We start from the raw sequence: 13,664 nt of genomic DNA, 5'->3' as shown, positions 1-13,664 counted from the left end.
TTTATTTATTTATAATAATACAAGATTAATGATTCAATTTTCTATTTCCGGATTAAGTTTGATAGTTTTATTTAATACGCGTTAGCGTATTGCTTGGATAATCGTGATGTTTGGATTGATTCATTCTCGAAATAGTCGTGTATCTAAAAAGAGAAATGCGGGGAGCGAATTAAATAACCGCGTATTTTTCACATAATCGTATGCTATAACCGGGAATTGATTTGTTCGATACGCTACCTGCATTGTTGCGTTTTCCGCGTATTTCTCCCATATCTCTCGGATACCACGAACGTACGGTTTGCGCAATGCAACCTTAATGTTGGATTTGAAAGTTGTCGAAGCCAAGTCCCCCTCGGCATCGATATCGACCAACAATAGTCGCGCGATCGAATATAATAGCGTTCATTTGAGAAACGCGCGCATATTTCGATATCGTATTTTTATAGTTGCACCCTATAGGCAAGGAACGCGCCTACCTTTAACTCGATTTAATTACGCGAGCAGACATGTTGTTGGCCTAAATATAATTTGCCAATCGTGATAATAGTTGGTGCGTTTCTGATAAAACGTAGCGTTTTCCCTCAGCTCTTTCGATATCGCTTTCCCGAAATACGCGAAATAATTATATACATCGTTATATTTTGAAATACCAGAGTGTCTACTTCCTGGAAAAATATGGAAAATCTGAAATATTTATTTCTCAGAGATTTCTTTTCTATCTGGAAAAATTCTCAAGGAATTCTCATAAATTGATAAATCTAAAAATATAAATATGCGTTTACCAAAAATATTTGATAAAGCATGACCAATTTGAGATTATCATACGTACAATAATATTTGATAAAACATGAGTAAATTCGAGATTATTGTGTGTATTGGCGCATTTTTTAATTTGATACATTTAAAAAGTCAAAGTTCGTTTCACATTCTTCGCATTTTTCAGCCGCGCAAAAATGTCTTGTACATCAGCATAGCAGGATAAAAAAAAAACCTTTCTGAGTTTACATCGTTACAACGGTTCATAAGTAGCGTGAGTCTCATTCCGGCAAGATGAGCATAATTCCGTTTATTCGTGGATAGCTTATCTCTCGAGCATCTCGAGAAATAAGCCATAGAAATCGGACATGGCGTTAACATGTCAGACTTATGATATTTTTGAGAATGTATAGGGAGAGGGAGAGAGAAAGACAAATTCTTTTTTTTACGGAATGTGTCTGTTTCGTTTGCGACATTTGCATAATGTCGCAAACGACGATGAAGTGCATCTTCCTCACGGGAGATAAGGCAATCGCTCGAAAGCAAACCAAAATTATTCCTTCGACAATTAAGGAGGCGCCAACCTACCCAACAGGATATCACGTATCATTCGAGAGAAATCTATATACCGGATGATTCCAGAATACGCTCGGCACAGACTACGACGACGAGGATATTTTTTTGTTCAAATCGAAGTTGATTTCTCTTTAGTATAAATTTTTTTTTTTTTTTTTTTATATCTTGGCACAAGTAACTTGATCGAATTAAAAAATATATTTTGATAAAATAAATTTTATTAAAAATTAAATATATAAAAGAGAGAATATAAAATTGTTTAATTTTATTGCCGAGATTTGGCGAAAAAGTTTCTATCTTATTCATAAAAATAATCAACGTCTTGATATTTTTGTTGAGAAAAAAAGATAAATTTTAAGAAAATTCAAATATGTATGTGTAAATTTCATGACACTGGTGTCAAGAGATTTTATATTCCTCGCCCACGCGAAACATGTTCGAAGATATTTCACCTGTACTTCTGAGAGTCATCGCGTACATTCGTTTCTGTTACTTCCATTTATGTCTTCTTTCATAGCATAATAATGTAATTACAGATAAAGAGATTTATGATAAAAATATCCGAAACATCTTATAGCGCGCGCGAACATAATCTTACTATATTCTTATGCAAAGTAAGCAAGAATTTTTCTTTCTATGAGAAGAAATGTGTTCCCCCCTCTCTCGTGTTAGGATATAAATTAATCTTATAAAGCTTTCAGTCAGTTTGTTATTGCATACGACATTAATAGAATATCATACATATTTATAAAAGATTTATAAAGCTTTAACGAAATAATGTTCTATTTACAGAACATAATTGATATAATATTTCTCAGTTTTAATAAATTTAATAAAAATTTTAAAAAATATATATAATTTAATAATATATAGTAAAAAAATAAAAATAAAATATATAAGGATAATATATGTATTATAAAATATATAATAAATATATAAATAATAAATTATGTATCAAACTAATCAAAATTCTTTTATAGGCCAGGTGGTAGCAATAGCCGTGAGATATTTGGTCCCCCTTATTCTAAGGATTTTACCGAGAATTCACCTAAAAACGGGGTCCACGATATGGTCCATATGATACCGGAAAGGGATACGGATAGCGTGGCACCGACACCGATTCTGCAACAACACTCACGTTACTCCCAACACCATCATCTCAGTTTACACGAGCTTCGTGCACTTCAGGTACATAAAAATATTTCAACATATGATAAATCAAGAAAAGCATTAAAAACTCAACGGATATATGTGCAAGATTTCTAATATTTCTCTGATATTTTATTATTATATGAAGCATTTTTTTTCTTACGCTCTCTATGCGCGTGTTAAGAAGATCAAATTTTTGCAGAGGCGGCCAGAATGTACCGGTAACAGCTCTTCGGATGAAAACCGATCTTCCGGACACGCGAGCATGTCGGATACCGGCGGCCACACGAGCAGCAGCTCGCCGCCGCATCGTCACCACAAGACTCACAGTCCTCAGCAACTGAACGCTGTACCCGAGGACGATCGACTCTCGGCGTCGGTTACTCAAAGGAACGGCAAAAGATCCGGCCAAAATCGCAATCGGCATAGAGCTACTCCTGCTAAGGTTTCAATAAAGTTGTTCTTATGAATATTAGTCGAAGATAACTGAGATTTTTTATCAATACTCTCTCTGCTTCTCTCTTGTACTGTCAGAAAAGAAGAGCAGAAAATCAATTAAATTTCAGTTAGAATTTATATAAAATAAAGATGTGTTAAAAAATATTATAGACATTGTCTGGGAATGTTAATGGATATTATGTTTGTTTCTATAAATATTAATTAATCGAATAAAAATAAATGTAGGATTTCGAAATTGTCCGTTAATGAGATTTATTTCGCATCATTTCATCTCTTATTCTGGTTACAGCTGCAAGTACCATGGTCGGGTTCCGGTTTGGAGGACATAAAGCTGGCGATCCAACAACTGACAATGCGCTCGCACAAGTCTTCGTCGACGTATTCATCATTGAGCGGCTCGGAAAGTTCGGAGCCGGCGGTGAGAAGGCTAATGCGACACTCCAGTCTGGAAACAATCAACACCAACGTGACCAGCGCCGATGAATTCGTCTGGGTGGATTCTCACAATCGTTTGGTGGAATTGCAGCAGTTACCGTGGACCCACCACGACGTGCTGCGCGTGCTTCAGAATGGTCGCACGAGGGAGCACATGGAGCAAGTTTCGATGGAGACAATCCCACGGCTTTCCTATCTATTGCAACGCGCCCTAGTCAGGATCGGTCGTGAGACTCAGAGACTGGCAAAGCCTATAGGTCTTTGCAGCAAGCACGAAGTGTACAGCGCCTTCAAGATCGTGCTCTGTCCAGCTCTAGCGGATTCCTGTACCAAGGTACGCTTGAAAGTAATTGCAATTGTGTAAGAAAAAAGAATTGGACGCTGTTATTATCGAATAATGTTATGTTGTTAATATTTTAATAATAATTTGATTACAAAACACTCAACTAAACGTTAGTCGTTGCTATTTGATAGGCTTGCCTTCGAGCCGCTGCGATGTTCGCTGTATCCGGCGATCAGCTGAAACAATCGAAGGCTTCCCGTTCGGGGTTACAATTGCCTGTCGGACGTTTCTTACGTTGGATGTCCGATGTAAAACTCGGTCGGATGATTCACGAATACGCCGCAATATACCTCACGGCCGGAATTGAGAATCTTCTGGAGGAGATACTGTTGCAATGTGTGCCTACTGAGCCGCATACGACTCTCACAGCGACGATGGTGGAGCACGCTATAGCCAACAGTGGCGACTTATGGGGCCTGTTGCAGCCGTACGCGCATCTGAACGCTGGTCGAACGGCATCAGGTTTGTCATCTTATTCTTTGATAAAGAAAAGAATGTCATACTCTGCGAACGTTCAACAATTACACATACGGATAAATTTATTTAATTTTATTTACTTCTCTCAGCAGATGTTTAATTTTCATTTCATTTATTTATTAAATCTCTAATTAGAACTAGGCACTAATTATGCTGATAAAAAAATAGAAAAATACATGATAGATCAATACATTGATCATGTCACATTAAAATATTTCTTATTGCAGGCGCTCTCGCGATGCCTCGCTGGGCAAGCGTAAGTTCCTTGAACTCGTCATCGTCATCACGCAGCGGGCGAGACGTGGTTCAGTCGGCTTTGGAACCATCGCTTCTTACAACATGTGTGGGCTCGATGTCGGAATTGGTCGATTTGATTTCCAAGGTAGCACAGGCGGGACATTGCCCTATACCGCTAACAATGAGAGCGTTACATGCCTTGTTTTATTACATGAGATGCTCACAGGTATGAAAGACGTTTTTCGAGAAATTTAAAACTGAGAATTATCTCAAGATTTATATTTATGAGTGTACACCATTGATTTAATCCAACGTATTGCTTAAGCTGGAGCATGGTGAACGTGGATCTGGAATACAAGAATTGGCGTATGAACGAGCCTATGTGGTACTGCCACCGTTAGTGGAATGGCTGCGGGTAGCTGCAGCGCACGCGGAGCATAGACATGGTCTCGTTGTAGACCAAGATGACATCAATCAAGCTGCCCGGTTATTGTTGCCCGGCGTGGACTGTCCCGTTCGACCGATAAGGTCAGTTAGGTCATGCAATTTTTTATTAAAACAAAATAATTGTAGAGTAAATAATTGAGGATATACAGATTTATCTCAATTTTACGATAAATCTTGTTGATTCTGAAATCTCCATCATCCAAGTTATCTAGTAACTTTATTAAAATCTATATGCCTTTATATGCAGCTCTGAGGAGATCGCAGTATGCTCGAAGCGCGTCGACGACGCGGAATATGTCCGGCTGTTGACGTTAGATATGGCCTTCAAGATGTTGATTAGCGGTCGAACGGATCTCATAGCCCAGGCAATGCCACTGTTGTCTTCGACGAAGATTAATACAGTAAACGACGCCGGATTCACAGCTTTGATGCTAGCGTGTATCAACGGTGACGAAGCAGCTGCGACGGCCCTGCTGGATGCCGGGGCGGATTTAAATATTGAGAGCCCATCGGCGGCGACGAATTCGTTAGTGAATACGCCTTCTAAGATACCGCAAACGTCTTCCTCCGGTGCACTAAATGCTAGAAGTCCGATCAATCAATCGATGATGATGACGCCGACTGGTAAAACAATGTCGAACACGAATATAACAACCGCTAATAGCCCGGGTAATCCCAATGGAGTTGCCTCGGGCAGCATGTGCTACGCGCAAACTGCTTTCAATGCAGAAACGCAACATTGGACAGCTCTAACTTACGTGGCTCTGTTGGGTCACTGTAACATTGCGAGAATATTGCTGGAGAGAGGTGCCGCAGTGGAGGGCGGCGCGAAACTCAGCGAGGACAAATGCACGGTCACACCTCTGCAGGCAGCCACAGCATCGGGAAACAACGAGATGGTAGCTTTACTTTTAGCGCACGGTGCGCAACCATTCCTGTCCACTCTGATCAAAGATTCATTCTCCTACTCGGGTTCAGCGCAACGTGGTTGTTACAGGTAATAGCTATTTTAGTTTTGCAGCTGTATTTATGAGCTCATTGAAATTCCGTTGAACGGTAAAGGATAATTTTGTGAGGAGAAATTTTGATAAAAACACTAATCTGTATTGAAATGTCAAGATGAATACTTTAGATTAAAATGTATTAATAGAAATTAGAGTTCTTAATTTTGTATTCTCGATAAAAATAGCGCAATATCAGTGGCAACGGCGCATGGCCAAAGAAGCTGTCTTCATCAATTGTTGTCACATCCACTCAATTTCTCAGCCAAACGTGGGGAGAAGGAGATATTATCTTTGGAAGAGATATTAGCGGAAGGTAATGCCAGCACTAATTCTCAACAGCAGATTGCTGAAGGGAGAGGAGCTCGCAGAGAAGGCAAGGAACCAGTATTTAATAAGATACAAACAAAGGCACTGCAGGAAGCGATGTATCATAGTGCGGAAAGCAATCATTTAGGTAAAACAAGATAATTCTTAAAAATTCATAATATAATATAATGTATTGAAGAAAGTTTTTATATATATATTTTATATTTTTATATAATTACATATGTTATATTATTATATTTATTACGATTTCATAGATATCACCATGGAACTTCGTGGACTAAAAGTAGGCTGGACATTGCATTGTTGGATGCATGGTCTCGCGACGGCTCACGAAATGCGACTAGATTCGGTTATAGATCAATTACTTCAAGATTTTCTTCAAGTCTGCCCCGATGATTATTCTACACAATTCGTTCAGGAGTGTCTGCCACTTTTATTCAATATATTCAGATATAGCAAGGTATATAAAAAAAGAGTTGCTTGCATATTATTATTGTTGATTTTAAGATTAATTGTAAAATATATATTATATACGCATTGATGCAATTTAAGATGTCATTCGTATCGTGTTTTTGCAGAAGGAAGGCACAACGCTTTTGCTCGCTGATATATTTTGCACATGCTTTGGCTGGGAGCCGATCAAACCAATCAGAGATACCACTCTGTCGAGCGGATCGAGAATTGATCCAAAGTTTGTGAATAATCCCGAGTTAAGTGACGTACAATTTAGAGTTGAGGGTCGCGTTTTCTACGGCCATAAGATTGTATTGGTTACGTCTTCTCCGAGGTTCAGAAATATGTTAAGCTCAAAATTATGCGAAGGCAATCCTCCTATTGTGCAGATCAATGACATAAGATATCATATATTCCAGGTACACAATTGTTTCTTATAATTGTATTATTTTCTCAACATTGAAATTAAACGTTGCTGACGATTTAATTGACGATAATTAAAAGATTTATATGTTTTGAATAACTAATGAATATTTTATTACGCGTGACTTGGCGCGAGACACTAGTGTCTCTTGAAAGATGAGATGAGAACATTGTTCTCAGAGATGTATTTCGGTTTCAGATGGTCATGGAATTTCTTTATCACGGCGGTTGCGCCACTTTAGAAGTTAATCAAAGCGATGTCCTAGAATTAATGGCGGCGGCCAATTTCTTCCAACTCGATGGCTTGCTCAGATACTGTGAAGCACAGTGTTCCACAATGGTGGATCTTGACAATATTGTTTCTATGTATATTCACGCAAAGGTATATTTTTATAATATTATATATATATATAATATCCTCCCATAGAGAAACTAAAAGTCGCTTAGTACTTGAGACTACTGTTTAATGGACTATATCAAAATTGTTAGGTATATAACGCAGCACAACTCTTGGAATACTGTCAAGGATTTCTATTACAAAATATGATGGCCCTTCTGACGTACGACGATTCAGTTAAGCGTTTATTATTCGCAAAAAAGTTACCGAATCATGATGTTCTTGCGGGCTTGTTGCTCACACTGCAGTCGCGAATAAAGGTCAGACGATCTCAACAACAAAATAAGATAAAAACTTAGATTGTTCCTGCAGTTGGAAATAAGTAAGTATATAATTGGAAATAAGCATAAAATGAGTGTGCACAATTTAAGTCTCTTAATTTCAAGTTGCAAGAGCTAATATGTCTAAGTAAAAAAAAAAAAAAAAAGTATATGACTTGTTTTAAAAGATACCGAGATATAATTTTAAATACTCTGATAAAAATAGATATTGTTATATTCTAAAAGAACATGTATAAAAGAAGTCTCGTTATACTTGCGACAATTTTAAATACTGTAATTTTAAATTGTTAGAAGAACAAATTTTTCTATGTACTGTAATATATTATGAAATATGTGTATATGTTACAAGTAATAAGGATAATATTAGGTTTATATGAGAATCGCTGCCTTTTACAAAGTACTCTTGTAAATAAGCTAGTATAAAAGCTTGGACATTTATATATATATATATATATATATATATATATATATATATATATATATATATATATATATATCACTTTTCTATGCATTTATCATAAAAGTCAAGTTTTTTCTATGATTGAACAAGTTTTCTGGCGACAGAAGATCTGATCATTATAAAATGTATATATTTTATACTGAAATATAAGTTTTTTTTTATACCATGTATAAGTTATATATGTGGAACAAAAACTTTATTATTAGATAAAATTAATTTTTTTTTTTTATTAGCAGCCTAAAAATTCAATAAATTCGAATACTCCTGATTTTGTGCATGTGTATAGTATATACTTTATATATATACATATATGTATATATGTACTTTTATATTTCTCAAAGCAATTCTATGTTATAATTATATAACATACAGGATATAAAAAAATTCTTATTTGCAAAAAACAAATGATAATTTAATGTCTAATATTAATGTAGCATATACAAATCAACAATGGCATAATAAAGCTATTATACTTGACATTAGCGCAAGTATCATTATCAATGTTATAGCACTATTTATTTAAAGGATGTTAATGATTAATTATATATACAGTAGTCAGAGATTATAATCTTAATTATGTATTATGTTGGATTTTTGAGGATCCGGAATGCCTAATAATCATATCAGAATCGAGTAATCGTAAAAAAGTGGCTGTCTCAATCAAATCAAGAAATTTTTCCTTTTTATATCTATCAACACCTACAATCTTAAATCTCACCTTATATAGATGGTATCACTTTAATGATGTAATTATAAATAATCATTTTGATTAATTGAATCAGACGCGGTGATATTCCAAATCTTGAAGAAAACTTTTAAAGTACATATACATGTTATTATTTTGTACATATTTGTTTTGTTATAGTTTCAATAAATTTAATTTATGGTGCTATTTTCAGATATTTCTATTATTACAAAAAATTATTTTTTACAATTATTTTGATGAAATTAACATCCAAAGTAATTAGCATCCAAACTACTGAGGTAATTTTCACAAAATTGTGGAATTATACAAGTTTAAGAAAATATACACTTGAAATAAAATTGCAATTTGGAAAACGCATATGCATGGATTCAGCACCCGGATTCTTATGCAATAGTCAATTAATATAATTTCATTAGAAGAATTATCTTTGTATCAAAAAAATTGTATAAATTATATGTCAACTTGCAATTTTTATCTGCAATCATGCGATCATTAAATCAATTACAATTAGTAACATACCATGCAAAGAGTATGTGTACAATAACAAAGAGATCTATTTTGATTGGTAATCCAAAAACAATCAACCATATATAAAAATTTTTTATACAAATATAATTAATATGTATATGTATATGCAAAGTTTTGTATTAATTTATTTATAGATATATATATATATATATATATATATATATATATATATATATATATACATATATATATATATATATATGCACCATTATTTATTAAATATTATTCCGTTTAGCAATGATGAGAATAAACATTTCATTTGCGCAGCTTGATGTCTATATGCAAAAAACTTAAATCCTCTGCCTACTTATATAAACCTGTTTACAAATAGTTTTATAGAACTTGATTCTTTCATATAATATTTTAAATATAGATACATTTTTTACTAAAGAAACGCATCAGTCGGGTTAATACATAGTATTAACAATATATAATTTTAGAAGCTAAAAAGATATTAACAAATTTTTGTTAATTTCATTATAGATTTATGTATCACTATTATGAATTTTAAAGTAATTGAAGCATACAACATGAGAAGAGTTTTCTCAACAATCTATTTGTCAATATAATATGATATATATTTGACATATTTATGACATATAGAATGTTTTTAAAATTATGATATTATTTATACAACTTATATTTTAAATATGAAAAAAACAAAATATTATTAAATTTAAAATAATATTAAATTAATATTAATATAAAAAATATCGAAATAAGTATTTTATGTATGAGATATTATAAATAAGGATGTGAATTGAGATAAAGATATAATGATATCTCTTTTGTCACTATGCTTCAATAATTTACTCAGTAATAGCAATAATTCACGCCTGTATAGGAAAAATAAAATTAAGAAAAAAACCTAAAATTCATTTCATTTTTTTTGAAATATCGTTTTATAAAATTTTAAAATGTCTAACATATCTCTTCAAAAATACAAGATATAATTTATATTTGTAAGCAGATATAAAATAAGTCTCTATACTCTCCTCATATTTGCATTTCTAATGTATAGAAATAGAGAAACCAAGATGAACTTTAAACAAGTTACTTTAATCAACTTTATGAACAGATTGAGACAACCCTTTTTATTTATTGGTAAAACCCGCACAGAGGCTAGGGGCGCTAACTTAATTTGATGACTAGAATAACAGTTAATACAATGGCAACTATAATCGCAAGTAACAACAAGATGTAAACTTTCCGACGAAATTTACTTTGGTAATTACTTCCCTTCACAAGTTCCTGCGCTCCTAACTCCACGTTACCGTGTATATTCTCTATATGGTTGTCGATCGTATCTGCAAGAAAGTCAATAGTTTCAATAAAGTGTGTTATATATTTTATAACAAGACAATTTTATTTCGGATTTTTCTATAATTTTTATACAGTAAAAAAGTTGATGAAGGTATCATTAAAAAATCAATTTTAATACTAAAAAAATACCTACCAATAGTATCACCTTGTTGATGTACCAATGCTGCGAGTTCGCGCATAATTTGATTCACATCCAGAATATCTCCCTCAATTCGTTTAATCCTATCTTCTCTCTCTAACAGTAGTCCTTGTTGAAACTCGAGTGTTCTAGACATGCCATAATATACAATGATTGTATATATTATTTTTAATACAGATTGTGTTACTCAATATTATTCTTCAAGATGCATCGAAACTAACTTACCATACACATAAGAGTGTATTTTATAACTTCTCTATATTAAAAATACATCTGATAATTAAGATTTTCATATACTGAAATTTTAAATTCGATCTATCTTGTCAGATACACTATAAAATCTATGATTTTTATTATTATCACATCCAGAAAATTTTACATTCTCCATTAGCTGATACAATTACAATAGCTTCTATGTTCATAGCATTGTGCAATATGCGACCAATGGAAACCATCGCTTTTGTTTCAACTAAGCAAATAGGTAAGATTTTCTGCATTAATTATAAGTGTACAAATATATTGTTTTGTGCAAAGTGTAAAAATGTCGAAATTTTCGAACCTGTGTGTAGTCCTATGTTGTTGTTCCTGTACTTGAAGTAGCCGTTGTGTCTCTTCAGCATCCTCCCCATCCATTGAATTTTCTAGATTAGTTATAGCTAAAATATGTCTCTTCATCTTTTCTGCAATTGACTGCAAAAAGTATTTTGTTATTAATTTAAGATCAGATAGAACGGATATTTCACACTTTGTATTCAATTGTTTTGCAAATTTTTGCATAAAAGGTGTATTTTATATTTACAGACATTTACCTTTTGCATATCGGAATATCTCTGTAACGCATCTTTAAAGTCTGTTGTGAGTTTTTCAATTTGTAATTTCTGCTGTTTATCTCCACGTCTCATCAATACTGTTAGTCTTGCTATGTCCTTACTTGTCTGTGTGACCACCTGATTGGTACTTAATTGTGTTACATGTCTGAAAAGAATATATATATTAATATAAAACTTAAATTAAATGTTCTTATATGTTGTATTTCTGTTTTTGTTATATATATATATTTCTGTATTATTATAATTTAATGAATCAATCATATAGTACTTCTGCTTACACTTTGTCTCTTAAACCTTGATTATCCTTGCTGGTTCCAATGTTTTTATAAGCTCTTTCCAAAGTTTTCCAACTTGTGTTAATCGTATATATGTTAGTGGTAATATTTTCGCTGAGACTATAAAGTTCAGTAGGACTAAATCCTATTTCAGGTACATCCACTCGTTGATCCGTAGATCCATAGTTTTGCGAGCGCTGAGCCATTCTGAGAAGAAAATTTTGCTTAATCTTTGTGTGCTAAGAATCTTTTATAAATATAGAAATTTATATAAGCATACTTATAAGCATTTTTTTACTTGTCCATTATTAATATTAAAATATTATAAAGATATATATTATTTCTTTGTTACACACACATGTACACACATCTGTGTAATAAAACAATAAAAGTAGGATTTAAAAAAATCATATATACAATTTATATATTGTATAATTTAGTCAATAAATATTTTCTTGTAATATGTTTTTATGATGATGACCTTCTAGCGTGCTTCTTGCATATGTAATATTATGAAATGACATGAATATTTAGTCATATATTTAATACAATGAAATGCGATTATATATAATGAATACAAATTAATTAAGTACTATATCTTAAAATATTATATTATAATGATGATTTGGCAGCTATATTACTTGTTTATCAAATATGTTTCGCTTTTTTTATTTGTTTATATTCCCCCCGAAAATTGTCTGATATTTAACTTGTGTAACGTATTTTTGTGTGTGTTTATACAGCAATTATTTTAAGCATTAGAAATTATCCTCCGGTCAATCTATGCTCGTTTCTTACAGAACGGGAGATATCTAAACGCTTACAAGTATCGCGGAGCTAAATTTACAAGACTCGCGCTTTTTATACGATGACATATACGGGAGATTTGACATCAAACTCGACCTCTCTCTCTAATTCTATATGACAAACGCTTAATTGAAGGAGGGGTTAAATTAGGGATATACAAATTGCGTGTACGGATGATCCCTCGTAAAGTGTCCATCGCTCACCTGAGTCCGTTCTTTATCACAAGTGTCCTTAAATGTATAAATATAAATCGTCCCGTGTAGAATTACATTTAAAAACGCGTAGAAAAGTGTCTTCCTGCACGAATTGGCTCAGAAACTGACAGTTGCCCAAACGTTCTGACGCAACGGCCGCGTGACAATAGACCCTTTGTACTCCCGTCCGTGTACGTTGTCCGAAATCTGATTTACCGACGCATCGTATCTTCTTTTTTTTTTTTTTTTGTCACGTACGCGCGAACGAAATTTACGAGAGAAATGACATGACGGATCTGTCAAAGCGGATTTTCGAATTTCTCTCACGACTTTTATCATCCGCGACAAGACGCGATTCGATTCTCGTCTACGGAAATCAATCGCACCACCGAAGTCAAGTTGCCATCCCCGAGTGTCTTCTTATCGCGTATCGGGATCGCGATGTACCGAGCGAAATTTGGACAATTCGATTGACGATTATTCGATCGCGAATTCGTTCGAATCGCGCGCGAAAGATAGCGGAAATCTTGATTCGCCCTCCTCCCACCAAACTCGGTGATGTTCATCCGGTACGAGTTTTCGCTAAATCATGTGGAAATGCCTAATCTACCGTCGTAAGGTATCATCGACTTACGAGA

At 33.6% G+C, this 13,664-nt stretch overlaps 2 protein-coding genes across 8 annotated transcripts in view; one reads left to right on the top strand and one right to left on the bottom strand.

Annotated features, from left to right (window-relative positions):
- The window catches only part of LOC138938032 (ankyrin repeat and BTB/POZ domain-containing protein 2), a 39,726-nt gene extending 28,327 nt beyond the window's left edge, over nucleotides 1–11,399 (top strand). For 4 of the 7 annotated variants that reach the window (XM_070304736.1, XM_070304733.1, XM_070304734.1 and 1 more), the window contains 12 exons: nucleotides 2,313–2,520; nucleotides 2,684–2,926; nucleotides 3,230–3,709; nucleotides 3,850–4,180; nucleotides 4,423–4,658; nucleotides 4,758–4,960; nucleotides 5,127–5,876; nucleotides 6,069–6,337; nucleotides 6,465–6,670; nucleotides 6,789–7,082; nucleotides 7,286–7,468; nucleotides 7,576–7,938. In XM_070304736.1, the coding sequence (XP_070160837.1) occupies nucleotides 2,313–2,520; nucleotides 2,684–2,926; nucleotides 3,230–3,709; nucleotides 3,850–4,180; nucleotides 4,423–4,658; nucleotides 4,758–4,960; nucleotides 5,127–5,876; nucleotides 6,069–6,337; nucleotides 6,465–6,670; nucleotides 6,789–7,082; nucleotides 7,286–7,468; nucleotides 7,576–7,782 (3,610 nt within the window). In that variant the 3' untranslated portion in view covers nucleotides 7,783–7,938. Of the gene's footprint in view, nucleotides 1–2,312; nucleotides 2,521–2,683; nucleotides 2,927–3,229; nucleotides 3,710–3,849; nucleotides 4,181–4,422; nucleotides 4,659–4,757; nucleotides 4,961–5,126; nucleotides 5,877–6,068; nucleotides 6,338–6,464; nucleotides 6,671–6,788; nucleotides 7,083–7,285; nucleotides 7,469–7,575; nucleotides 7,943–11,344 lie in introns of those variants that run through there. The other 3 variants (XM_070304731.1, XM_070304730.1, XM_070304737.1) reach the window with 3 other exon arrangements.
- On the bottom strand, nucleotides 10,226–13,242 carry Syx13 (syntaxin 13). Its single transcript, XM_070304739.1, has 6 exons — nucleotides 13,036–13,242; nucleotides 12,029–12,232; nucleotides 11,730–11,895; nucleotides 11,480–11,610; nucleotides 10,915–11,048; nucleotides 10,226–10,765 (listed from the first exon to the last, which is right to left on the bottom strand). The coding sequence occupies exons 2-6, from the start codon at nucleotides 12,229–12,231 to the stop codon at nucleotides 10,590–10,592; spliced, it is 810 nt and encodes a 269-aa protein (XP_070160840.1). The 5' UTR covers nucleotide 12,232; nucleotides 13,036–13,242; the 3' UTR covers nucleotides 10,226–10,589.
- Nucleotides 13,243–13,664: the final 422 nt, after the last annotated feature.

The sequence above is a fragment of the Polyergus mexicanus genome, unplaced genomic scaffold (genome assembly GCF_030449975.1).
Source record: "Polyergus mexicanus isolate NDT 795.1 unplaced genomic scaffold, iyPolMexi1.0 SCAF_12, whole genome shotgun sequence".
Classification (NCBI taxonomy): Eukaryota; Metazoa; Arthropoda; class Insecta; order Hymenoptera; family Formicidae; genus Polyergus; species Polyergus mexicanus.
The sequence above is the reverse complement of the archived record's forward strand: the minus strand, read 5'-3'. Positions and strand labels throughout refer to the sequence as shown.

Bases quoted from the DNA above. Each gene is read 5' to 3' on its own strand.
- Syx13 (XM_070304739.1), bottom strand. From the start codon at position 12,231: ATGGCTCAGCGCTCGCAAAACTATGGATCTACGGATCAACGAGTGGAT. The intron at 11,611-11,729 runs GTAAATGTCTGT...TACTTTTTGCAG, and splicing joins GATATTCCGATATGCAAAAG to TCAATTGCAGAAAAGATGAA. The intron at 10,766-10,914 runs GTAGGTATTTTT...ACTTTCTTGCAG, and splicing joins TCAACAAGGTGATACTATTG to ATACGATCGACAACCATATA.